The sequence below is a fragment of the Salvelinus fontinalis genome, chromosome 32 (genome assembly GCF_029448725.1).
Source record: "Salvelinus fontinalis isolate EN_2023a chromosome 32, ASM2944872v1, whole genome shotgun sequence".
NCBI lineage: Eukaryota > Metazoa > Chordata > Actinopteri > Salmoniformes > Salmonidae > Salvelinus > Salvelinus fontinalis.
The window spans coordinates 35,548,301-35,575,853 of record NC_074696.1 but is presented as its reverse complement, the minus strand read 5'-3'; the positions used below and the strand labels follow the sequence as shown (position 1 = coordinate 35,575,853).

General features: G+C 42.1%; 2 protein-coding genes across 2 annotated transcripts; both read left to right on the top strand.

The window, feature by feature from the left end:
* The first annotated feature begins 347 nt into the window (after nucleotides 1–347).
* Nucleotides 348–8,888, top strand: zgc:153441 (retinol-DH_like_SDR_c domain-containing protein). Its single transcript, XM_055894277.1, has 7 exons — nucleotides 348–756; nucleotides 1,769–1,903; nucleotides 2,202–2,393; nucleotides 2,792–2,953; nucleotides 3,045–3,164; nucleotides 6,707–6,911; nucleotides 7,167–8,888. Exons 1-7 carry the CDS (start codon nucleotides 690–692, stop codon nucleotides 7,270–7,272), a joined length of 987 nt encoding a protein of 328 aa, XP_055750252.1. The 5' UTR covers nucleotides 348–689; the 3' UTR covers nucleotides 7,273–8,888.
* A 454-nt stretch (nucleotides 8,889–9,342) lies between these two features.
* Nucleotides 9,343–26,155, top strand: LOC129831176 (vacuolar protein sorting-associated protein 45-like). Its single transcript, XM_055894268.1, has 15 exons — nucleotides 9,343–9,642; nucleotides 10,075–10,209; nucleotides 10,901–10,961; nucleotides 14,205–14,284; nucleotides 14,574–14,642; nucleotides 14,850–14,987; nucleotides 15,064–15,174; nucleotides 15,716–15,850; nucleotides 16,415–16,528; nucleotides 16,765–16,932; nucleotides 18,994–19,152; nucleotides 19,614–19,721; nucleotides 19,838–19,959; nucleotides 20,153–20,284; nucleotides 25,430–26,155. The coding sequence occupies exons 1-15, from the start codon at nucleotides 9,550–9,552 to the stop codon at nucleotides 25,512–25,514; spliced, it is 1,710 nt and encodes a 569-aa protein (XP_055750243.1). The 5' UTR covers nucleotides 9,343–9,549; the 3' UTR covers nucleotides 25,515–26,155.
* Nucleotides 26,156–27,553: the final 1,398 nt, after the last annotated feature.

The following is a 27,553-nucleotide window of genomic DNA, read 5'->3' as shown; positions in this document are numbered from 1 at the left end:
TACACTCAAATACACGGAGAGCACGCTGTTCCCCTGAGAGACAGGGACTATGCCACTACTGCTACCAATGTCGAAATTGAGGGGGAGCAGCTGGACCAGGGCTTGGACAATCTCACTGGACCAGAGCTTGACAAGATCTGTCTTTAAGGTGTTCTCTTGACAAATACACTGAGTATACAAAACATTAAGAACACCTGCTCTTTTCATTACATAGACTGACCAGGTGAATCCAGGTGAAAGCTATGATCCCTTACTGATGTCACTTGTTAAATCCACTTCAATCAGTGTAGTTGAAGGGGAGGAGACAGGTTAAAGAATGATTTTTAAGGTGCAACTCAATATTAGGAATGTGTTCCTAATGTTTGGTATAGTCAGTGTATAAAGACACCACATAATCCCACTTTAAGGAATTTTCCAGGAGGTGAACCATACTAGTGTGCCATACTAGTGGTTCACCATTGACTGTTTAAGGAAGTAGTTCTGGTTTAATCTGGCTATAAGACTAAACCTCCTGTGTAAGATACTTAGACCTATTCATAGCCACTCGATCTGTATCACTGCTCGTGCTGTAACAACATTCAAAGCAACACAGTTCAGGAAGAATAGCCAGAATCGCTAAGCTCAGGATTTACTAGGTAAGTTGTCTGGTTTGGGGTAGTCAAACTGTTCTGGCAACAAGCGCTGATAAGATGTGGAAAGAGTTGAAGAAAAACCAGCTAGTCAAGTACGGCGCTGTGACCACAGTGACAACCATCAGTAAGTCACAGCTCTACTACTATGCAAGTTATCTTGATGTATTGTGGGTCTCAGATCTCCTTTCAATTACTTTTACAGTTTTCTATAATGGTAATATTGTTCTAACATTTCTACATGGGAATATATGCTAGGGGAATAGTAGCCTAATTTCAACAAAAGTTAACACTACTAAACCACCAACAAAGTGTATTCCATATCAAAACTGCCTGTATGAAGTATGTTGTGCCATGTTGTAACATACAGGATGTAAAAGTCTTCAGATTGTACATTTTTCTTGACTTACATGAAAATCCACAGAATCACTGAAGCATGACTGACCGTGGTATGTGGTAATGCTTGATTGTAGTGTCTATTTAAGGTTTGTGATTTGTAACGTGTTCACTCCCTGTAGCTCCAAGATCCCGACATATACTGTTATGTGTGTAAAGGCTTTACAATTGCACATACAGTATATGCTATGTTAAGAATTCCTATTTCTACAACAAAGGGTCTTTTACGCAGACTTGAAAAATGTTAAGCCAGGATTAAATCTTGTTTGGTTGAGAGATTTTAATTGTGGTAGATTAGGGCTTGTGAAATTCCTCCCATATGGAACCAGTCCAGTGTCCTTTGAACTGTTGTCTTAACAGCACTTCTCTATTGGACTGTAACTGTTCACTGTCCCTGTACCGACCATAGACTTTGTTTTTACACAATGCCAGTAATAAAGGTTTTGCCCTCAGTTGCTCTATATTTCCCTGTCCATGGATTGATCACATTGGTGCTCCAAAATAAGGATGTTTACTCTTCCACATGTTTCACATAGAGTCCCAGGATTAAAAGCGATAAGTAGCAAAACTATTGTGGGCCAATGTGACCAATGAACATGCTTTCTATTCCCATGAGAGAGGTGGCCAACCTGTCAGTACTTACACAATCAACAGGTAGGGTGCCTCTAGTGGAAGGTTCATAGGTCAACATAAGAAGAAGTAAGAGTGATATTTTGGCTCAGTGCCGTTTGTCTCCAAACCAGGCTATGTTTTACTGCGAAAGTGGATCGCCGGTGGGATATGCCGCAGCCGTGCCAAACTACATGGAAGGACTGTGGTGATCACTGGTGCCAACACTGGCATCGGCAAGGAGACGGCCTGGGATATGGCCATGAGAGGTACAGAAGGCCTATGGCACTTCTCTATTGGACTGTACTCTAACTGTGTTGTGATTTACCTTACCTTTCATGGTGTCCCTTTTGGACACAAACAAGTCCCAATGCAATCTGAGGAAAATTTGGATTTAAGGGCAACTGTGGTGGCTTTTCAATGGAAGGCCTGAGTGTAGGAGGCTTAGTGGCGGGGTGTGATAGATTGTGGATGTTGTTCAGCTGATGATAGGGCTGATCCTATATATTCTATTGGAGGGGAATGTGATGAGGGTGTTCTCAGACTGACGGTACTGCGTGTTCTCAGGAGCTCGGGTGATCATGGCTTGCCGAGACCTCACCAGGGGAGAAGCAGCTGCAGCAGAGATCCGCAGTTCCACAGGAAATACTAACGTGGTGGTGCAACAACTAGACCTGGCCTCCCTCGGTTCAGTACGTCAGTTTGCTCGGGAATTTATTGCCACAGAGACCCGTCTGGACATACTTATCAACAACGCAGGTGAGACTGATGCCACAGACTGGGGCGACAGGTTGCCTAGTGGTTACAGCGTTGGACTAGTAACCGAAAGGTTGAAAGACTGAATCCCCGAGTTGACAAGGTACAAATCTGTCGTTCTGCCCTTGAACAAGGCAGTTAACCCCCTGTTCCTAGGCCGTCATTGAAAATAAGGATTTGTTCTTAACTGACTTGCCTAGTTAAATAAAGGTTCAAAAATATATTAAAAATAAAATGATTTTACCCAACATACTTTGAGAGCCTGAATTGTGTTGGTGTTGTCATTGAAGATCCTTCTTACTCTGGATATGCTTTGAAATAGAGCATGTTTTTTGTTGTCAAAGTTGTGGGCTTTAGCTTTTTGAACCATCCTTTAAATACTCTCCATCTACTCCTCAAAGGTATAATGCTGTGTCCCAAAAGCCTCACAGTGGAAGGTTTTGAGAGTCAATTTGCCGTCAATCACCTAGGTCACTTCCTATTGACCAATCTGCTCCTGGACATGCTGAAAGCCTCCACCCCCAGCCGCGTCATCAATGTGTCTAGCATCGCTCATCAAGGAGGTAAGCCCATCCTGTTCAGATATTTTTGTCATAAAATAAATATAATCAATTGAGTTATATTTTTATCTGGCTCTACCTCCTCTTCTTTCAGGGAAAATCCACTTTGAAGACCTTAATTTTGATAAGAAGGGGTACAACTCAGTAATTGCCTATAAGCAGAGTAAACTGGCCAACCTCCTCTTCTCTAGGGAGCTGGCACGAAGGACCAAAGGTGAGGGGTTGCCTTATTACAGCTCTATTACTACTCATATACGTGTAGTTAGAAATTAGACAAATTCAAATGAATTAACCTAGTTATGTGTAGGAAATTAAGTAATGGATTTTTACATTTCCACTGCATATCCTGTTCAATGGCTAAATGTACAGTAATCAAATCAAAGTTTATTTGTCATGTGCGCCAAATACAACAGGTGTAGACCTTACAGTGAAATGCTTACTTACAGGCACTAACCAACAGTACAATTTCTAAGTAAAAAATAGGTATTAGGTGAACACTAGATAAGTAAAGAAATAAAAACAACAGTAAAAAAACAGTGAAAAATAACAGTTGCGAGACTATATACAGTAGCGAGGCTATATACAGGCACCAGTTAGTCGGGCTAATTGAGGTAGTATGTACATGTAGGTATGGTTAAAGTGACTATGCATATATGATAAACAGAGAGTAGCAGTAGCGTAAAAGAGGGGTTGGCGGGTGTTGGGTGGCGAGACACAATGCAGATAGTCCGGGTAGCCAATGTGCGGGGGCACAGGTTAGTCGGGTTAATTGAGGTAGTATGTACTGTTGAAGTCGGAAGTTTACATACACTTTAGCCAAATACATTTAAACTCAGTTTTTCACAATTCCTGACATTTAATCCCAAGTAAAAATTCCCTGTCTTTGTCACGTTCGCTGGAATAAATATCGGACCATGGCGCAGCGGATGTTGAGTTCCACATAATTTAATGAAAAAAGTGAAATTTAGCAAAGACAAAAACAAATAAACAATAAACTAACAACGAACCGTGACTACAGAGGTGCTACGTGCACTAACTCAAAACAATCCCATTAAACACAGGTGGAAAAAATGCTACTTAAATATTTTTTTATTTTACCGTTATTTTACCAGGTAAGTTGACTGAGAACACGTTCTCATCTGCAGCAACGACCTGGGGAATAGTTACAGGGGAGAGGAGGGGGATGAATGAGCCAATTGTAAACTGGGGATTATTAGGTGACCATGATGGTTTGAGGGTCAGATTGGGAATTTAGCCAGGACACCGGGGTTAACACCCCTACTCTTACGATAAGTGCCATGGGATCTTTAATGACCTCAGAGAGTCAGGACACCCGTTTAACGTCCCATCCGAAAGACGGCACCCTACACAGGGCAGTGTCCCCAATCACTGCCCTGGGGCATTGGGATATTTTTTAGACCAGAGGAAAGAGTGCCTCCTACTGGCCCTCCAACACCACTTCCAGCAGCATCTGGTCTCCCATCCAGGGACTGACCAGGACCAACCCTGCTTAGCTTCAGAAGCAAGCCAGCAGTGGTAGGCAGGGTGGTATGCTGCTGATCCCCAATTAGAGACAATGATAACGAGCTGCCTCTAATTGGGAACCATATCAAGCACACCAACCTAGAAATATGAAAACTAGAATACCCACATAGAAATAATAAACTAGAATACAACATAGACATACATATACTAAATCACCCCCTAGTCACGCCCTGACCTACTATGCCATAGAGAAACAATGGTTCTCTATGGTCAGGGCGTGACAGTCTTAGGTCAGTTAGGATCACCACTTTATTTTAAGAATGAGAAATGTCAGAATAATAGTAGAGAGAATGATTTATTTCAGCTTTTATTTCTTTCATCACATTCCCAGTGGGTCAGAAGTTTACATACACTCAATTAGTATTTGGTAGCATTACCTTTAGATTGTTTAACTTGGGTCAAATGTTTCGGGTAGCCTTCCACAAGCTTCCCACAATCATTTGGGTGAATTTTGGCCCATTCCTCCTGACCGTGCTGGTGTAACTGAGTCAGGTTTGTAGGCCTCCTTGCTCGCACCGATTTTTCAGTTCTCCCCACAAATTTTCTATTGGATTGAGGTCAGGGCTTTGTGATGGCCACTCCAATACCTTGACTTTGTTGTCCTTAAGCCATTTTTCCACAACTTTGGAAGTATGCTTGGGGTCATTTGGAAGACCCATTTGCGACCAAGCTTTAACTTCCTGACTGATATCTTGAGATGTTGCTTCAATATAGCCACAATTTTCCTGCCTCATGATGCCATCTATTTTGTGAAGTGCACCAGTCCCTCCTGCAGCAAAGCACCCCCACAACATCATGCTGCCACCCCCGTGCTTCACGGTTGGGATGGTGTTCTTTGGCTTGCAAGCCTCCCCCTTTTTCCTCCAAACATAACGATGGTCATTATGGCCAAATGGTTATATTTTTGTTTCATCAGACCAGATGATATTTCTCCAAAAAGTACGATCTTTGTCCCTATGTTCAGTTGCAAACCCTAGTCTGGCTTTTTTATGGCGGTTTTTGAGCAGTGGCTTCTTCCTTGCTGAGTGGCCTTTCAGTTTATGTCGATATAGGACTCGTTTTACTGTGGATATAGATACTTTTGTACCTGTTTCCTCCAGCATCTTCACAAGGTCCTTTTCTGTTGTTCTGGGATTGATTTGCACTTTTCGCACCAAAGTACGTTAATCTCTAGGAGACAGAACGCGTCTCCTTCCTGAGCGGTATGACGGCTGTGTTGTCCCATGGTGTTTATACTTGCTATACTTTTTTCTGAGGTCTTGGCTGATTTCTTTTGATTTTCTCATGATTTCAAGCAAAGAGGCACTGAGTTTGAAGGTAGGCCTTGAAATACATCCACAGGTACGCCTCCAATAGACTCAATTGATATCAATTAGCCTATCAGAAGCTTCTAAAGCCATGACATAATTTTCTGGATTTTTCCAAGCTGTTTAAAGACACAGTAAACTTCTGACCCATTGGAAATGTGATACAGTGAATTACAAGTGAAATAATCTGTCTGTAAGCAATTGTTGGAAAAATTACTTTTGTCATGCACACAGTAGATGTCCTAACCGACTTGCCAAAACTATAGTTTGTTAACAAGAAATTTGTGGAGTGGTTGAAAAACGAGTTTTAATGACTCCAACCTAAGTGTATGTAAACTTCTGACTTCAACTGTACATGCATGTATAGTTAAAGTGACTATGCATATATGATAAACAGAGAGTAGCAGCAGCGTAAAAGAGGGGTTGTGGACCCCAGCTCTTTACATAGAAATACATTACCAATGGGCCATAACTTTGTGCGGGGTCAGAAAATAGATGCTCCAACACACAGGTCTACATTTATTGGTTAACAATCAAGTTGTATTTTACCATAGTTATGGATTTTACTGTATACTATCATGGTTTAGCAATGCATGGCTAAAGATAAGGCAACTCATGTTACTAGTGGATTAAAGCCCATACCGTTGAGGCCTTTGTCAAAGAGTACTCATCAAGTGTCATGACCTTTGCAATTACTGTATTTCAGGATTCTATTAACGCTGCCCCCCCCCCCCCCCCCTATCAGTAGCCGTCTTAGTATGCACAACAAAAATTATACAAACAAATAATGTTGTTTCAAAATCAGGTTATAACTGGTGTACAGTGCAGTGCTCCCTGCCACGTGATGTCTCTGAATGTCCACATTCTAAGGTTAGGAGCCCTATCCCTACACTCACCCCATCAGGTACTGGAGTGACGTCGTATTCCCTGCACCCCGGGGTTATCCGGACAGAGCTGTGGCGCCACTCGCAGACAAAGTACCCCACGTTGAGTACCATGCTGTCAGCCCCCGCCTGGCTCCTGATGAAGACCCCCAAGGAGGGTGCCCAGACCACCATCTACTGCGCCGTCAATGAGGGGCTGGAGGAGAAGAGTGGCTGCTACTTCAGGTACCACTTTTAGTTTAGCATCCCTGTATGTAGAGTGAATTAACCTGAATCAGTCTCTCTGTGTCTGTGTGTTTGGGTGTTAATTGGAGTTGGATGATTTACATTTACAGTAGGAGTGTATTTTGTGTGTGTATGTGATGGTTAAGTATCCCATCAAAAGTATGTTTGTACAATGTGGTGTTTATTCTGAGTGTAGACAATATAAATAACTAGGCGTTTAGGTGAGCTTTAAGTTAACATGTGCTTGTTTCTCAGTGACTGTCAGGTAAAGGAGCCAGCTCCTGAAGGGAGAGATGATCTTGCAGCACTGAGACTATGGGGTGTTAGCGCCGGGCTTGTTGGACTCATTAAAAACAACTGAACAACTCGCCTTGCAACAAGGTGACACTCCCAACCCCACCTGCCAGAGCACCCCGGATACTGCCATATTTTGTCCCATGTTTGCTCTTAACTTTCATCTCAGAAGTGTAATTGTGAGATATCCTGTATTCTATATATATCTTGTGGGAAAATACACATTTTCTATATTATACATTGTGGGAAAATACACATTTTCTATACTATAAACTCAGCAAAAAAAAAAAAGTCCTCTCACTGTCAACTGCGTTTATTTTCAGCAAACTTAACATGAGTAAATATTTGTATGAACATAACAACTGAGACATAAACTGAACAAGTTCCACAGACATGTGACTAACAGAAATTGAATAATGTGTCCCTGAACAAAGGGGCGGTCAAAATCAAAAGTAGCAGTCATTATCTGGTGTGGCCACCAGCTGCATTAAGTACTGCAGTGCATCTCCTCCTCATGGACTGCACCAGATTTGCCAGTTCTTGCTGTGAGATGTTACCCCATTCTTCCACCAAGGCACCTGCAATTTCCCGGACATTTCATTTCTGGGGGGAATGGCCCTACCCCTCACCCTCCGATCTAACAGGTCCCAGACGTGTTTGAGATCCGGGCTCTTCGCTGGCCATGGCAGAACACTGACATTCCTGTCTTGCAGGAAATCACGCACAGAACGAGCAGTATGGCTGGTGGCATTGTCATGCTGGATGGTCATGTCAGGAAGAGCCTGCAGGAAGGGTACCACATAGGGAGGATGATGTCTTCCCTTTAACGCACAGCGTTGAGATTGCCTGCCATGACAACAAGCTCAATCTGATGATGCTGTGACACCGCCCCAGACCATGACGGACCCTCCACCTCCAAATTGATCCCGCTCCAGAGTACAGGCCTCAGTATTACGCACATTTCTTCAACAAAAAATGTGAATCCGACCATCACCCCTGGTGAGACAAAACCGAGACTTGTCAGTGAAGAGCACTTTTTGCCAATCCTGTCCTGTCTATTGCGGACAGTCTGAGCACTGTTAGAGGGATTGTGCGTTCCTGGTGTAACTTGGGCAGTTGTTGCTGCCATCCTTTACCTGTCCTGCAGGTGTGATGTTTGGATGTACCGATCTGTGCAGCTGTTGTTACACGTGGTCTGCCACTGCGAGGACGATCAGCTGTCCGTCCTGTCTCCCTGTAGTGCGGTCTTAAGGGTCTCACAGTATGGACATAGCAATTTATTGCCCTGGCCACATCTGCAGTCCTCATGCCTCCTTGCAGCATGTCTAAGGCATGTTCACGCAGATGAGCAGGGACCATGGACATCTTTCTTTTGGTGTTTTTCAGAGTCAGTAGAAAGGCCTCTTTAGTGTCCTAAGTTTTCATAACTGTGACCTTAATTTCCTACCTTCTGTAAGCTGTTAGTGTCTTAACGACTGTTCCACAGGTGTATGTTCATCAATTGTTTATAGTTCATTAAACAAGCATGGGAAACAGTGTTTAAACCCTTTACAATGAAGATCTGTGAAGTTATTTAGATTTTTACGAATTATCTTTGAAAGACAGGGTCCTGAAAAAGGGACTTTCTTTTTTTGCTGAGTTTATATTGTGGGAAAATACAAATGTATCAATGCTTGTATCATGTTTTATTATAATACAGTATGTTTTGTTCACATTTTTTTACTGTATTGAATTGCATTGCAGTTTATTATTGTTACAATGGTCTTCATGCTGTTGAATAGACTGACGAATGTAATAAAATTCAGTATTTTTCATGTTTTCAATTTTTACACCACAGTTATTTTGTTTAGTTAAACTACCTTTAAAAATGGTTACTTACTTTAAAGACTGTAATAAATTATGTGCTATTTGTAAATCTCAATATTTAGCAATGTTTTCAGAAGTTGTTTAATAATAACAAAATCTCTTTCATTTGAATGGTTTGCCCTTACCAAAAAGGCGTCCTCGTCGTTAAACAATTAGTGGTGCATTGTGGGATATAACAAACACATGCTGACTTCGGATCAGTGAAATGCATGCTCAGTTAATGCTTTTGCCTGTGCGTTTGCTCTACAAACTGGTCCTGAATCAGTTAACCAATTCTTCATCCGGAAATGTATCTCGAGGTTCATTTCGAAGCAGACAGCTGTAACCAACCTCAGCAGAGCTGAACATTTGTCAACAATAGTTTAATTTGACCAAACGAATCGAAGCGTTACCTGGTTTAAGATACCTTTACCGAATATAATTCGTCCTTTGTGTATTTTTCAAGCTGCCATCATTTGCATTTTAGAACATTGTCAAAATGAATGTGACACTTGCTGTCAAGCAGTATATCTCCAAAATGATAGAAAACAGCGGACCAGGGATGAAGGTTCTGCTCATGGATAAAGAGACTGTAAGTAATTGTAGCTAGAATGTAGTAGTTCTAACGATGTAACGTTACAGTGGTTACAATGTATCAGGTTACTTTTGTTGACATCCATTGTCTATCAGAGACAGACACGTTGAAGGGACAGAACCTTGAATTATTCAACAATTCTTGCGAAATGTTAATAATATAGAAAGGAGAACCAAGGATGTTTGATAATGTCATACTGTCAGCAGCTACTCCCATTGGAAGTTGCATAGGAAAAACATCAGAAAAGTGGATACACAAATGTGGATAGGCCTGCATCATTTGGACTCAAGACCATATTCAGGACTGTAACCTTTCAGCTGTCACAACCAGTCATGGAAGGAAAATAATTAATCTCTCAGCAAAATCTCTGGCTCAGGTAAAAAGGAATGTACTGCATCACATGCCTATTTGTTTGTGTTTTCTCATCAGACTAGCATTGTCAGTGTGGTCTACACTCAATCTGAGATCCTACAGAAGGAGGTCTACCTGTTCGAAAGAATTGACTCACAGAATCGAGACAACATGAAGCACCTCAAAGCCATCTGCTTCCTCAGGCCAACCAAGGTGCCCCAGTCACTGTATACACATTGTAGCCAGCCTTTGCTCTGCATTAAAGGTCCAATTCATCTGTTTTTATCTCCATATCAAATCATATCTGGGTAACAACTAAGTAACTTTCTATGATTGTTATCAATTAAAATGGTAAAAAATAAACAAATAACTTCTTAGCAATTTTTCAAGCATGAATTTAGATAGGACTGTCTCAAAGTGGTCTGAGTGGGGAGGGGAAAACTGAAAATGAACTGTTATTGGCAGAGAGGTTAGGAACTTTCTTATTGGTCTATTAACTAATTTACTGTGTGATGACGTCACCATGGAAGGCCAAAACTCCATCCCAGCAAAACCGACTCAGGCGGTCTTTTCAAACAGCTCTTACACTAAAAGGGATAATCTTTTTCACAATTTCACAGTATTATTCCAACCTCATAGTGTGGGAATATATATCTAACACAGGAAAAATCATGTTTTTGACTGCACTGGATCTTTAAGACTTTAGCCTACACATTCTGTATCTACTGCATTGTGTCCATCCACAACTGTATGAATGCATATTTCAACTGCTTCATTGTACCTATACCGAATGTATATTGCATTGCATCCATACACTATGCACTATTTGGAGGCAAAGGACTTTAGTCATGCTCAATTTTGGATTTGTATGACACCCCTGACTTTCTCTCTGCCCTCATTACAGGAGAATGTGGAAAATCTGATACAGGAGCTCCGGCGACCCAAGTACAGTGTCTACTTCATCTGTAAGGATTTCTGCACAGTTGTTCAAATCATATGGTTCAATGTTCTGATTCTTGTGAATGTTTTTAGATAGATCAAATACAGATAACAAGGACTAAGATCTTATGTCTCTGGATCATTTATATGGTTTAGAACTATAGACTCAAAATTGATTGCCCATGTATCAACCGTGAATTATGACAACTCAGTAATTTCATGTTGACGGTAATTGCCCATACAGAACAATTATATATTGACACGTGTTTTAACAACATGTACAGTGCCTTTGGAAAGTATTCAGACCCCTTGACCTTTTCCACATTTTGTTAAGTTACAGCCTTATTTTTCCCCCTCATCAATCTACAAACAATACACCATAATGACAAAGCAAATACAGGTTTTATACATTTTTGCAAATTTGTAAAAATAAAATAAAAAAATTAATATTACATTTACATAAATATTCAGACCCTTTACGCAGTACTTTGTTGAAGCTCCTTTGGCAGCAATTACAGCCTTGAATCTTCTTGGGTATGACGCTACAAGCTCGGCACACCTGTATTTGGGGGCTTTATCCCATCCTTCTCTGCAGATCCTCTCAAGCTCTGTCAGGTTGGATGGGGATCGTTGCTGCAAAGCTATTTTCAGGTCTCTCCAGAGATGTTCGGTTGGGTTCAAGTCCGGTCTCTGGCTGGGTCACTCAAGGACATTCAGAGACTTGTCATGAAGCCACTCCTGTGTTGTCTTGGCTGTGTGCTTAGGGTTCTTGTCCTGTTGGAAGGTGAAACTTCGCCCCAGTCTGAGGTCCTGAGAGCTCTGGAGCAGGTTTTCTTTAAGGATCTCTCTGTACTTTGCTCAGTTAATTTTTGCCTTGATCCTGACTAGTCTCCTAGTCCCTGCCGCTGAAAACCATCCCCACAGTATGATGCTGCCACCACCATGCTTGACCGTAGGGATGGTGCCAGGTTTCCTCCAGACGTGACGCTTGGCATTCAGGCCAAGGAGTTCAATCTTGGTTTCATTAGATCAGAGTATCTTGTTTCTCATGGTCTGAGAGTCCTTTAGGTGCCTTTTGGCAAACTCCAAGCGGGCTGTCATGTGCATTTTACTGAGGAGTGGCTTCCGTCTGGCCACTCTACCATAAAGGCCTGATTGGTGGAGTGCTGCAGAGATGGTTGTCCGTCTGGAAGGTTCTCCCATCTCCACAGAGGAGCTCTGTCAAAGTGACCATCGGGTTCTTGGTCACCTCCCTGACCAAGGCCCTTCTCCCCCGACTGCTCAGTTTGGCTGGGCGGCCAGCTCTGGGAAGAGTCTTGGTGGTTCCAAACTTCCATTTAGGAATGGGCCATTGTGTTCTTGGGGACCTTCAATGCTGCAGACATTTTTGGTACCCTTCCCCAGATCTGTGCCTCGATACAATCCTGTCTCGGGGCTCTACGGGCAAGTCCTTCTACCTCAAGGATTGGTTTTTGCCCTGACATTCACTGTCAACTGTGGGACCTTATATAGACAGGTGTGTGTGCCTTTCCAAATCATGTCCAATCAATAGAATTTACCGAAGGTGGACTCCAATCAAGTTGTAGAAACATCTCAAGGATGATCAACGGAAACAAGATGCACCTGAGCTCAATTTCGAGTCTCATAGCAAAGGGTCTGAATACTTATGTAAATAAGGTATTTATGTTCTTTATTTTTAATACGTTTGCACACAAAAAAAACTGTTTTTGCTTTGTCGTTATGGTGTATTGTGTTTAGATTGCTGAGGAGTTTTTAGTTTTATTTAATCCATTTTAGAAGAAGGCTGTAACGTAACAAAATGTGGAAAAAGTCAAGGGGTGTGAATACTTTCGGAAGGCATTGTTTGTTAATTACAGATATCTAAATATTTTAATATATGTACAAAAATATCTATGTATATATTCCAAAATTGTCTGTTTTCTTATACATTATTTCTCCATACAATGCCTATAAAAAGGCATTGCACCTTTTGCTGCCTCTAAAAGGGGACAACATTTTTTTACCTTTATTTAACTAGGCAAGTCAGTTAAGAACAAATTCTTATTTAGAATGACGGCCTAGGAACAGTGGGTTAATTGTCTTGTTCAGGGGCAGAACAACAGATTTTTACCTTGTCAGCTTGGGGATTAGATCTAGCAACCTTTCGGTTACTGGCCCAACACTCTAACCACTAGGCTATCCACAGATCTACACAACCTATTCCACATTTTGAAAGTGAAACTTATATACATTTTTCCAAATGAAGAAATAAATAAATAACTTATGTATCATAATTGGATAAGTTTCCACCCCACTGAGTTAATACTTGGTGGAAGCACCTTTGGGAGACATTTCAGCTGTGAATAATTTTCATTAAAATTCTACCAACTTTGCATAACTAAGTTGAACATATATCTGTCGTTTTTATCAAAATGTCTCAGGCCCAGTCAATTTGGTTGGGGATCATTGATGAACAGCAATATTTAAACCTTGTCTCAGATTCTTTAAGCAGAATTAAGTCAGGACAGAGACTAGACCACTCAGGAACAGTCAACACTTCTTAGAAAGACATTCTGGTCTTTGGTGTTAACATTTGTATAATTGTCCTGCATAAAAATAAAACCCTATCCCAGGGTTAGGTTTTCAGAAGACGGAGGTGGGGATTCCTTTAACTTTGTACCTGGGCTTTGTTCCTTTTATTACTTATTTTGATCCTTACAAACTCCCCAGTCCCTGCCGGTGAAAAGCATACCCATAACATGAAGCTGTCCATAAATGATCCCCAACCAAATTTACTGAGCCGGAGCAATTTTGACAAAAATAATTGAACATTTCAAATTGTGATTGATAGCTCGGGAAAATATATTTACATATATTCTACATTCAAGTGTTGTTTTTCGAAACACCTAATTTATTTTTTACTATGTTTCATAAGTGGCAGGTAGGCTATACCTCAAAAGCTGCAGAATTTAATTTCAACTACAACTCAATGATCCAACTATTGCATGCAAAACGGCATTTTGGGAACCTAATGCTAAGGTACCAGAGGTCAATAGAGATTCAACATCATCATTGAGGTAGAGAAGGTTGTGAGGTGTGAATGTGTATTTTTTCACATATATCTTACAAATATATGTACATATATTTTATTTATTTATATATTTGATCAATATATTTCCCCAATATATTGAAATATATTCAGATTTTATTGAAATATATTCCAATATATTTTTCTGTATGGGTGACATCCTCCTCATAATCCTTTCTAGACTTCAGCAATGTCATCAGTAAAAGTGAGATAAAAGCCCTGGCCGAGGCGGATGAACAGGAGGTGGTCGCAGAAGTGCAGGTAAGTTAACACTAAGGGCAGTACTTTAGGATAGGAACCATACGTTAGTTACCCAACTTTTCTTTTCTTTTTTACTTTTCTGGACTTTTATTTGTATTGTTTTTTTTGGTAGAATGATGATCCATAGGTTTTTCCTACTTGTCCTAAATCTAAATGTTGTATCATTTCTACTTCTAGTTAGAACCCCTTTACGCTACATGTAGTCTTGTAATAGTAGAAATGAGTATGTGATATCTTTTGACATTTTAAACTGGAAACGAATAACTCAAGTTCTCTCATATGACTGCAGGAGTTCTATGGAGACTTCATTGCTGTGAACCCACACCTTTTCTCCCTCAACCTCAGTGGTGTGGCAAGGGTAAGACATGCAAATAGGCCATAACGCTTTGGATATGTGACAATTTATAAAGTGACCCATTATTCATCTGCATTGATTTTAGATGAACGTTTTCTATTTGTCTCTGCGTATGTCATATTCCCTCTGTATTTCTGATCTATTTACAGAGTGCATTCATATCTCATACTGTGTGTGTGTGTGTGTGTGTGTGTGGTGTGTGTATTGCAGGGTCGTAGCTGGGAGCCAACTCTCCTGCCACGTACCACCCAGGGTCTGACCTCGGTGCTGCTGGCCCTGAAGAAATGTCCCATGATCCGCTACCAGCTGTCCTCAGACATGGCCAAGCGACTGGGAGAGAGCGTGAAGGTGACTAATATCACATGCACACCTATCACGCGCGCATACACACACACGCAATCTCACTACCCATCTCCTCCCCCAGCAAATCATCACCAAGGAGTATGAGCTGTTTGACTTCAGGAAGACAGAGGTGCCTCCTCTCCTGCTCATCTTGGACCGCAGCGATGACGCCATCACCCCACTACTCAACCAGGTCAGAACTAACAGTCAGGGTTGTATTCAGTATGCACAACAGAAGTAAATGCTCCAAAACTAAGTGAAACTAAGTGTTATCTGAATGTTTTGGGGAACTAATAGAAAATCATTTGTAAGATAATCTACTTAGATAATATGTTTGGTATACATGTTTTCTAGCCCGGGACCAGACTGAGCATTTTATCAGTCGGGAACCCAGGCTACATTATTACAAAAAGATAGGCAATGATCAGGTCATTATAGTCATACTACATACAGACAGTATATTCACATCATTCTGATGTGTACTGCAGCCTCTGATCACTTGGGGGCAGCAGAGTCTTGTACTTATATTTACCAAGCCTGCAAACTGCACTGTAAACTAAGTCATGTACTCAAGGCCCTTAGTGTCACAGCTAATGCACCAATCTTTAGCTCACATTAGACAAGCTAATCAATTGGTGAAAACTACATATACTCTTCATCGCTGAAGGAATTTAGAGATGACATTAACTTTATTTCATTGTAGGTTTCATTGTTTGTTTCCCTGCTCCATCTAGTGGACGTACCAGGCCATGGTGCACGAGCTGCTTGGCCTCAACAACAACCGCATTGACCTGTCCAGAGTCCCAGGGATCAGCAAGGACCTGAAGGAGGTGGTGCTGTCTGCAGAGAACGATGAGTTCTATGCCAATGTGAGTCTCTAGGCCTGGTTCCAATTCTGCACAAATGTGCCATTTGGCTTTGAAATGGTCCCATTGGGCCGGCTGGCCGGTAGCCCAGAGCAGGGTTATACAAATATTATTCTCTTAATGTTGGACATAAATGATTGTAAAAACACCAGTATTATAGCACCAAGTGATTTACATTTTTTTAATCTGTTCCAAACTATTTCCATGCATAATAGATAGACATTTGTATATGATCCCATATAAGCAAGGTTTGAAATGATTATGTTTCCGTCAAATGTTATATCTATTTGGTCTTCTTGCTGGTCAATTTGCAGTCTACAATTTTTTTTAAATTATGTTCCGGCCCCCTGACCATCCGCTCAACAAATAATCGGCCTGTGGCTTAATCTAGCTGATGATCCCTGGCCTAAAGGTTAGGAACGCTGGCCAGCAGCCCTCTTTAAGAAGACTCTGAAGGAAAAAATGCCGGAATGTGTAGCAGCCGGTCAATGGGGAAGGTTAAAGAATTCCGACAGGGCCAGATGTTGGCTGACAACTTCCAATTCACTCTCACATTCTCTTATTCAGAATCTGTACCTGAACTTTGGAGAGATTGGCACAAACATCAAGAACCTGATGGAGGACTTTCAGAAGAAGAAGCCCAAGGAGCAACAGAAGCTGGAGTCCATCTCTGATATGAAGGTGAGACCTGGGAACTGTAGTCCCACAAGAACTCAATTTCCCAGCATGTCCTGTAGTAGTTGCTCATTTAGAACCACTAATACGTCTCAGTCTCATTGGTTAATAACCACTCGGAATTAGATAAATAATTTCTTAATTCCAATAATGATACAAACTATAAATAATTGCTGCAAGTTTAAGAAATCTTTCTGTTTTCTTTCTTCTTTCTAATCATTCCCTTTTGTTTTTCTCTGCAGGCGTTTGTAGACAACTACCCCCAGTTCAAAAAGATGTCGGGCACAGTGTCGAAGCATGTGACTGTGGTGGGCGAGCTGTCCCGCCTGGTGAGCGAGAGGCACCTGATGGAGGTGTCAGAGCTGGAGCAGGAGCTGGCCTGCCAGAATGACCACTCAAGCGCATCACAGGTAAGACTCTGCTCTGAAGTTAAAGGGATACTTTGGGATTTTGGCAATGAGGTCCTTCATTTACTTCCCCAGAGTTATTTCTCTGTGTCCAGTGTGAAGGAAGTTAGTTATGTTTGATAACCAATGCTAACTAGCAGCATGCTAGCAGATACCCATAGACTTCCAGTCATTGCGCTAACGCTAGTTAGCATTGGCTCGAGAAACTACCTCTAACTTCCTTCATAATGTACACAGAGACAAAAATGGTATCCACAAGTTCATCTGACTCTGGGGAAGTGGATAAAGGGCCTCATTGACAAATTAGAAATGTATTAGAAATAAAACACTGATATGACATTTCCATATCTATTCAGACCCTTTACTCGGTACTTTGAATCACCTTTGGCAGTGATTACAGTCTTCTTGGGTATGATGCTACAAGCTTTGCACACCTCTATTTGGGGAGTTTCTCCCATTCTTCTCTGCAGATCCTCTCAAGTGCTGTCAGGTTGGATAGGGGAGCGTTGCTGCACAGCTATTTTCAGGTCTCCAGAGATATTTGATCGGGTTCAAGTCCGGGCTCTGGCTGGGCCACTCAAGGACATTCAGAGACTTGTCCCAAAGCCACTCCTGCGTTGTCTTGGCTGTTGTCCTTTTGTAAGGTGAACCTTTGCCCCAACCTGTGCCTGGTTTCCTCCAGACGTGATGCTTGGCATTCCAGCCAAAGAGTTAAATCTTGGTTTCATTAGACCAGAGAATCTTGTTTCTCATGGTCTGAGAGTCTTTAGGTGCCTTTTGGCAAACTCCAAGCGGGCTGTCATGTGAGCTCTGTCAGAGTGACCATTGGGTTCCTGATCATCTCCCTGACCAAGGCCCTTCTTCTCCGATTGTTCAGTTTGGCTGGGCGGCCAGCTCAATGAAGAGTCTTTGTGGTTCCAAACTTTTTCCATTTAAGAATGATGGAGGCCACTGTGTTCTTGGGGACCTTCAATGCTGCAGAAATGTTTTGGTACCCTTCCCCAGATCTGTGCCTCGACACAATCCTGTCTCGGAGCTCTACGGACAATTCCTTCGACCTCATGGCTTGGTTTTTGCTCTGACATGCACTGTCAACTGCGGGACCTTATATAGACAGGTGTGTACCTTTCCAAATCATGTCAAATCAATTAAATGTACAACAGGTGGACTCTGATCAAGTTGTAGAAACATCTCAAAGATGATCAATGGAAACAAGATGCACCAGAGCTCAATTTCGAGTCTCTTAGCAAAGGTTCTGAATACCTATGTAAATAAGGTATTTCTGTTTTTCATTTTTAATACGTTTGCTAACATTTAAAAAATCTGTTTTTGCATTGTCATTATGGTGTATTGTGTGTAGATTGATGAGGAAAAACAATAATTTAATCAATTTTAGAAGAAGGCTGTAACGTAACAAAATATGGAAAAAGTCAAGGGGTTTGAATACTTTCCGAATGCACTGTTTTATTTTTCAATTTACCGGTAGGAAACATTTCTATTATTACCAATGTCATTTCCTGAATTGGCTGTTGAAATGAATCAACACTACAACCCTGCTCTACACTGACGTGGTGCCAGAGACTGACTAGAATCACACTACTAGATACTCTATGTAGATGGAACACAAGTCAAATATGAACCAGGCAGAGGCTAGACACTGACCAGATGCAGGCCTGAAATAGACATTGACATGTGGTAGACAGGTAGACAAAGAGCAGGCACCAGACCGAACTGCCCAATATGTAAGGGTCCTATCACTGTCAACAATGAACATGTGACATCACATGTTTATTTCTGGAGGGGGCTTACAGCTCAATGCTTTATTATACTATAACACACACAGTTCACATAAAAGCATTAAAAAATACACAATTTTCCCTGTTTGTTGAAGAATACAGCCTACTGCTGTATTGTATATTGACTTGGCCACTTGTAATAATAATAATGACTTTCAGAATACAATAAAACACTGCACATAGAAATCATAGTGAAGTATCATAGAAAAATAAAGAATTTAAGTCTGTATTAAAGGCTATGTAAAATATCCTCCCTGTTTTTCTGCAGAACGTGCGTCGGCTGCTGCAGAACCCGCGGGTGAGCGAGATGGACACGGTGCGCCTGGTGATGCTGTACGCACTGCGCTACGAGAGACACAGCAGTAGCATCCTGCCGGGCCTCATGGAGGAGCTCAACAGGAAGGGCGTGTCAGAGAAGCATTGCAGGGTAAGGGAACATTCTATACTGTACCACTACCTGGCCTTTGGCAATATGAGGACTCTATACTACCTGGCCTTTGGCAATATGAGGACTGTATACTACCTGGCCTTTGGCAATATGAGGACTGTATACTACCTGGCCCTTGGCATAATGAGGACAGTATACTACCTGGCCCTTGGCAATATGAAGACTGTATACTCCCTGGCCCTTGGCAATATGAGGACTGTATACTACCTGACCCTTGGCAATATGAGGACTGTATATTGTTGATGTATCTGTCTTATATTATGTGGAGGATGTTATTATTCTGGGATTTGTCAATGCCTCTGTGAGGATAAATAAATATTTGTTCAACTCAACAAAGTACAATACAGTATGTTTGATGTATCTGTCTCACCAATCCAGGTGAAAACCAGGTTAGAAGAATCAACGTATGCCTGTTTATCCTGTTTAATCTTTTACCTCAGATGGTAACGTCCATGGTGGAGTATGGAGGGAAGAGGGTGAGAGGAAGTGACCTCGTCAACCCCCAAGATGCGGTCGCCATCACCAAACAGTTCTTCAAGGGGCTGAAGGTACACCATTCTCTCCACAATTTAGACAGATACTAGCTGGAGTTGTGTGTCCATGTAGCCATTCTCGGCCAGTTTCTAATAAAACACCTTTGTTTTGTGTGTGTGCATGTCTCCAGGGAGTTGAGAATGTGTACACGCAGCATGCACCGTTATTGCAGGAGACCTTGGACCAGCTGATCAAGGGGCGGCTGAAGGACAGTCAGTTCCCCTACTTAGGACCCAGCTCCCTTAGAGACAGGTAGACTGACACACACACACTTAGACACAACCTCAGACCCTACACCTGTATAGCCAAACACACACACTGTTACTGATACGTAAAAACACATATTCTGTGTATGAGCACGTATAGGCTTACGGTTCATCACCATTATTGGATTACCCCAACCAGATGATAGCCTATCAGGGGTAACCATGTATTTCCTCTTCAGGCCACAGGATATCATAGTCTTCGTCATCGGAGGGGCCACCTATGAGGAGGCACTGGCGATCTATAACCTGAACCGCACCGTGCCTGGAGTTCGGATCGTACTGGGCGGCACCACCATCCACAACACCAAGAGGTTAGAATCATCAACCACACCTCGTGACCTTTTCGCCTCAGTCAAATTACATCCAGATATAGCCATTAGACATCCATTATTTGATACCATGTCAACACATATGATCAAAATGGCTTAACCCCTTAGAGTCAATGTTCCCGCCCTGCGGAAATCTAATTAGCATAATAAAAACATCCCTGTTAAAATCCTTCTTTGTAAGATAGAGATATCTGTATTTTGCATGGGATGCGTCGCAATCCACTGCATCCGTCAATGGTGGCCGAGCTACAGCGGTGTTTGTCAGACCATGAGACATCCCGAAAATCGGTCTTCTCACGAATACTTCTGTAGCGTCCGAACGGTTTGGTTGAACTAATATGACCACTCTATGGACAGATGAGACTCTCCCGAATATGATGGTGTTCTCCGTTTTGCTCTACGACCCCACAAGCGTCACGGGACTCGTCTGAAGTCGGTACCGCCAATCTGCTAACGTCTGTCTGTAGCATCCGAACTGTTTGGGCTACACATAAATATGACCCCTCTATGGAACGGTGAGACTCTCATCAACATGTCCATTTCGTTTTGCTTTGTTCTTGGACGTCCACAAGACTAATCTGAAGGTAGCCCGGTACCAGATAAATATTAATGGAAGTATAAACTGAGTGTACAGAACATATTGAGTTGCACCCCCCCCCCTTTGCCCTCAGAACAGCCTCAATTTGTCGGAGCATGGACTCTACCAGGTGTCAAGTGTTCCGCTGGGATGCTGGCCCATGTTGACTCCAGTGCTTCCTACAGTGTCAAGTTTGCTGGATGTTTTTTGGGTGGTGGACCGTTCTTGATACACACGGGAATCTGTTCAGCGTGAAAAACCCAGCAGCGTTGCAGTTCTTGACACAAACCGGTGCGCCTGGCACCTACTGCCATACCCTGTTCAAAGGCACTTCAATATTTTGTCTTGCCCATTCGCCCTCTGAATGGCACACATACACAATCCATTTCTCAATTGTCTCAGGGCTTCAAAATACTTATTTTAACCTGTTTCCTCCCCTTCATCTACACTGATTTAAGTGGATTTAATAAGTGACATCAACAAGGGATCATAGCTTTCACCTGGCTTCACCTGGTCAGTCTGTCATGGACGATCCCTTATTGATGTCACTTAAATCCACTTCAATCAGTGTAGATGAAGGGGAGGAAACAGGTAACTCTGGGTCTTCCTTTTCTGTGGCGGTCCTCATGAGAGCCAGTTTCATCATTGCGCTTGATGGTTTTTGCAATTGCACTTGAAGACACTTTCAAAGTTCTTGAAATTTTCCGGATAGACAGACCTTCATGTCTTAAAGTAGTGATGGACTGTCGTTTCTATTTGCTTTTTCGAGCTGTTCTTGCCATAATATGGACTTGGTCTTTTACCAAATAGGGCTATCATCTGTATACCCACCCCTACCTTGTCACAACACAACTGATTGGCTCATTAAGAAGGAAAGAAATTCCACAAATGAACTTTTAACAAGGCACACCTGTTAATTGAAATGCATTCCAGGTGACTACCTCCATGAAGCTGGTTGAGAGAATACCAAGAGTGTGCAAAGCTGTCATCAAGGCAAAGGGTGGCTACTTTGAAGAATCTCAGTTGTTTAATACTTTTTTGAGTTTTGATGTCTTCCCTATTATTATACAATATAGAAAATAGTAAAAATAAAGAAAAACCCTTGAATGAGTAGGTTTGTACAAACTTTTGACTGGTACTGTACATGTAACCTACTTGGACACCAGGTTCCCACATTTCCCACTCTCCCACGCCGAATAGCTTGAAGCCACAGTGTTTTTCTCGCAGGCTCTATTTCCCTACGTGGGAGCATTGCGAACCGTAGGTCGGGATTTTCCGACTTGGTTACATGTACATTGAACAACACAGCATCTTTTTCTTTTACATATTTTGTTATTTCTGTATAACAAAAAATCGACAAGAAGTTGGAAAATAATGTTTGCTTTCCCCAATTTGTGATTGAGGGGAATTCCTTCTTATGACGTGAATATCGACTCGGAGTCAGTGTTCTGGGAGTAAGTGTTCTGTTCTGTACGTACAGTGTAGGCCACATTTGAATGTCATTTTCTGTAATGACTTCACTAATGTTAAAGTTTCGGCATTTCGGTTTTTGTTAAATTACATGAAATAACTTCACCAATGTTAAAGGGGAATTTTACTCAATAAAATTTATTTTTTTGAGTAAAATGTCCCTTTCTTTAACTTTTCTACTCATGGGGGCGGCAGGTAGCCTAGTGGTTAGAACGTTGGACTAGTAACCGAAAGGTTGCAATATTAAATCCCCGAGCTGACAAGGTAAAAATCTGTCTTTCTGCCCCTGAACAAGGCTAATAACCCACTGTTCCTAGGCCGTCATTGAAAATAAGAATTTGTTCTTAACTGACTTGTCTAGTTAAATAAAGGTCAAATAAAAATGGGGCTAAACTTTTTAGATGACGACTAAGGATATTAGTTGTGTTCTGTATGGTTTACTATGTCCATGATATCCCTTGGTTGCAATGGAGTCGCCTGAAGAGTAATTCAGCTTGTAGTCCTCTTTTGAACCTTAGTTGTTCTTTGTGTTGTGCGAAGATGTGGAATCAAGGCCCTTTCTCTGAAAAGCAGTTATTTCTCTCTCTCTCTCTCTCTCTCTCTCTCTCTCTCTCTCTCTCTGTCTCTCTGTCTCTCTGTCTCTCTGTCTCTCTGTCTCTCTGTCTCTGTGTTGGCTGAATAGAACATAGTGTGATTACGTAACACGATGGTGCTCAGGAGATGCGTCCGTGCTCTTTTTGTGATGCCCCTTCTGACACTCCTGTGTGGGATCAGCCCTCTTCTCTTTCATCACGGGGTCTGGACACACACACAAATGTCAAACCATACATTTTTCTCCCGGTTATATGACAACTTAGTGGTCCTCGTCAACTGTTGATGAAATTCCAACCCGAGCAGGCTGAGATTGACCAGGTCTTATCTGAGAAGTGATTTAGCCAAGATAGACCAACGCTTCCTGTTTGCAGTGCTATTACTTCACCCGGGTTGCTAAGCAGCACCTACTGTATGTGCTGAGTGATGATGCTCCTTGGCCACGTCTTTCACATTTTTATCGCGGAGCGCTTGCTGATGCCCCTCAGGTGACGTGTCTCCCACACCGGGTTATGTAACACCGTCTTAATCTTTCCACGTCTGGGAGTTCAACTTTCAACTGTCTTTCTCTGGTCCCGAGGCGTTTCGTGTTGTACTGCAGCAGTCACTGTTGTGCTGTTAAAGGTACTGGGTGCACCTGTGTTGTGAGGTTTCTTTTTTAGCGTGCCGTTGCTGTCCCATCCTAGTGAAATGCTGATTCTCTCTATATATGAGTTGTTTACATTTTAGTGTCGTGATGTTGTCTCTGTTTTGCCTGTCACAAGCAGGCTTGTTTATATAAGCTGATGTTGACATAGTGTCACATGTTCATTATTCACTTCTATGCTGCTAGCTGTATTTTCATTCAGTTTTAGAGATAAAAAAAATTCTGCCAGTTTTATAGTTTAGCTCTTAGGGCAGATTCTAGGTATCCAAGATGGATGCCATCTAGATACCGTCTCCTGCCGATGTGACATTGAGTAAGGCACTTAACCCATAGGTTGCAGAGTGGGTCAAGGCAAGTTGTTTCCCTCCTGCCTTGTTGGCCCTGGCTTCCCACTCTTCTGGGTGTTTGTGTGTGTTGTTTGGGAGGTTTGGTTCAAGCGAAAAAAGTCCATGATCTGAAAATAACAATGCACATTCATTTTTCTTTTATGCATTTTTTATATAACTAGGCAAGTCGGTTAAGAACAAATTGTTATGTATAATGACGGCCAAACCCGGACGACGCTTGGCCAATTTGTGCACCGCCCTATGGGACTCCCGATCACGGCCGGTTGTGATACAGCCTGGATTCGAACCAGGGTGTCTGTAGTGACACCTCAAGCACTGAGATACAGTACCTTTGACCGCTGCGCCACAAGTAGTCTTCTGACATCTACTTACACGTTATTTGATAACCCTTTAATGTTGGCTGTGACGGCACGTCCCATGCTTTTGTAGCTCATAGCCGCAGTTTGTGGTAAATTTGAACCATGATCTACCCCTTCACCCAGAGGCACTGTAAGCCATTATGAATGGGGCTCTTAAATGCGTCTTTTATGCTTCTTCCCCCCTTTTGTACTGCATGAGTCACTCGATGCTCATAGGTACTCTTGAACTGTTTCATGATAATGCTCCCTGCAACCAGCCACACAAAGACACAATAAACACATTTGGGGGATTTGTCCAGGCCACCCTGTACTGCTGTGTGCTGCCCCACTGGGCCAAAAGGCTGGAGATATATGCCTACCAATAATGGACCAGTACCATCGTCACTGCAGGGGTCAGTATCTCCCTTTTGAAACCAGGACTGGTATTGAATTATAAAATGGCTGATTGAATGATACCACGTTGCTCTCTTGTGCCGTTTGAACTTTAACCTCAGGATAAAAAAAGGTGTAGATGGGTGGATAGTAGGTTATCTGACCTAGGTCCTAGACCTAGACCATGTGTTTAGTCACTCGCTGACATAGGCTAGTCGCCCAGAGCAGGCTGCGTGAATGGAAACCCACTGAGAACAGATGAACATCGGCTAATGTCGCGCTGGTATCCCTGATATATCACTGCAATACTTTGAAATTACTGCTCTATCAAAAGTCAAAATGACTATCTTTCATTGGCAGAGGACTGTAAGAGAGACAAGACGGCTGCTCTTTAGAACTTTGCCTTTCAGAGTGAGAAGAAGCCTAAATGTCTCACGTGTCGTTTGCAATCACACCTTGAAATGTCTTGGCTTGATCAGCTAACAGAAATAGGTATTTTGACATTTCTCTAGTAGGTCTCTTTTTTGTTGTTGCCATGTCTCAGCCATATCCTTGCTTTACAGACCGGAACCCTAGTGACACACACTGTGTGTCTGTCAGTGTCACAGGGCTGGGACTGAGGTAATCGTGTCTGTCATATTGGCTTCTGTTTTTAGATGAACATTTATTTTGAGAGTCACAGAGATGTTGATGTACTGGTCATGCGTCTCTCAACTCGTGAGGAAGCAACGGAATGATATGTTCCTTTTCTGCCCTCTCGCACAGCTTCCTGGAGGAGGTGACATTGACGGCGGGTGCAGGCCAGGCCGAGAGGCTGCAGAGGGCGGGTGGTCAACCAAACAGGCGCTGAATGTTTGTCGTCACTCACCCCCCCCCCCCACACTCTCACGATATCTTGTGTCCGTTCCTTATTGGTATCACTAGCCCATGCTTTAATTCATGAAGGCATCCCACTAAAAACATTCCGGTGTGCTCAGCTGTCACCACCACACTGCTGGACTCTTTATCAACCCCTTAAAAACTTGTAACTGGGCAAATTAACTCCAACCAAATGAACATGTAACCCAATTAGACAGCCAGGTTACCTAACCCTTGGTACTAAAGCGATCTGTTCCCCACGTAACTAGGTTACCCAGTGGCTGACTTGTGACTGAACGGAACACTCGCAATGTTAGTGTCTAACATTTGAACCTATTGCAATGTCACATTTCCTCTTAAATTGAAGTTGAAAACTTCAGTCTTATATTAGAGCCTTATTTAATTACTGAAAACAGAAGTGACACGACTTTTGAGTCTTGTTTATTTTAAAAGTGAATAAATGGGCCCAAAAATGTCAAACATTTCTCTCGAAGACTACAATATGTACAGTGTATGTTTTTCTTCCTTGCCTATGTACATTTCCACATGCTATGTACATGTTGTCCAAACATACGGATTTTGAAACGACTGTGTGAATATTTTAAAGAAAATACCAATAAAGAGTGAAATGTTGTGTGTCCCTCATTGATCTTTGGGATTGTACAAATTTCCTGTTATGGTGTAATCGATTTTCCTTCCCATCACCCATTTCTTGTGGCATTTGATGGAAGTAGCCCTAACTGTTTTGATTTCATTCATATCTAGTGTTATTGTGCACAACATTCCCCCTTCGATCAGTAATGATAACATAATCCTGTTCCCCCATCCAGTACCATTATGCTAAGCCTCTCTGAATATCTTTTGAGAAATGCCCCTCTGTTGTACTTTTTGTTTTTATACTATTTCCTGCACCGTGTTTCCGCTATGACATGAAAGTACAGATTGTAAACTGTATCTACTGTTGGCTGTGTTTGGTCTTTGATTGTGGGTTAGTATGATTGCTCTGGTTCAACTCAGTGATTTCATGTTTAGGTAAGGAATTGAATGCCGCCCCCCCCCTCCACAACAAACAACCCAAACATGTTTGGCAGCCAATGTTTGGCAGTTGTTTCTTTGCCAAGTGCCTACCTCCACTGCCAGCCACATGGGCCGCAGATATTCAGCCTGCCCCACTATAAAACCTCTCCAACCCCCCCCCCTCCCCACCCACCCCCCACCCCCAAATCAGATCCTCTAATCCTCCACACCAACAACCAGCATTGCTTGGGTTATGTTCATAAGTAATACAGCAGAAAGCGTTTACAACGGGAAACGGAAATGTGCATTTCTTATTGTACTCTCCCTGTTTGAATCCATTTGATTTATTTGAATACCAAATAAAGCAGAGCCTGTTCACCATAACACAGTAGCAACTGCACAGTCCGGGTGCATCCCCTGGAGATTCTGAGAGATCTGGGGATCAGGAAAAGACTCTGAGTTTGTGCTCTGAGCAGCTTAATTCAGAATATTTACACAACACTGCTTTTTCTTATTTGAGGTCAAAAAAATGCGGTGTTCAGTTTGTTTATTTAGAGGCTAAGTAGATGGGAATATGACTACTAGGAAAGTCGCCCCAGGATGTATCTAATTTGCCAACAACTTCCATCTGAACCCAAGAGACATGAGTCATACGACAGGATAATTTGCCCAATTTGTGTTTGTAATGACTAAGGTAAATGTGATGGAGTCAGTCTGACTGAGCAGTCATATGTACAGCATTTGTCTCTTCTCATTTGTATATCTGTATATTGAGGAGGGGAGAGGGAACGGGCACAGCTGAAAATAGTCAAGAAATAGACAACTACAGTCGTGGCCAAAAGTTTTGAGAATGACAACTATTAATTTTCACAAAGTTTGCTGCTTCAGTGTCTAGATATTTTTGTCAGATGTTACTATGGAATACTGAAGTATAATTACAAGCATTTCATAAGTGTCAAAGGCTTTTATTGACAATTACATGAAGTTGATGCAAAGAGTCAATATTTGCAGTGT

Excerpts from the sequence above, each read along its gene's own strand:
- zgc:153441 (XM_055894277.1), top strand. The coding sequence starts at position 690 with ATGTGGAAAGAGTTGAAGAAAAACCAGCTAGTCAAGTACGGCGCTGTG. Across the intron at positions 3,165-6,706 it reads GCTGGCACGAAGGACCAAAG|GTACTGGAGTGACGTCGTAT; the intron begins GTGAGGGGTTGC and ends TCACCCCATCAG. Across the intron at positions 6,912-7,166 it reads AAGAGTGGCTGCTACTTCAG|TGACTGTCAGGTAAAGGAGC; the intron begins GTACCACTTTTA and ends CTTGTTTCTCAG.
- LOC129831176 (XM_055894268.1), top strand. The coding sequence starts at position 9,550 with ATGAATGTGACACTTGCTGTCAAGCAGTATATCTCCAAAATGATAGAA. Across the intron at positions 10,210-10,900 it reads GCTTCCTCAGGCCAACCAAG|GAGAATGTGGAAAATCTGAT; the intron begins GTGCCCCAGTCA and ends CCCTCATTACAG. Across the intron at positions 19,153-19,613 it reads TGTCAGAGAAGCATTGCAGG|ATGGTAACGTCCATGGTGGA; the intron begins GTAAGGGAACAT and ends CTTTTACCTCAG.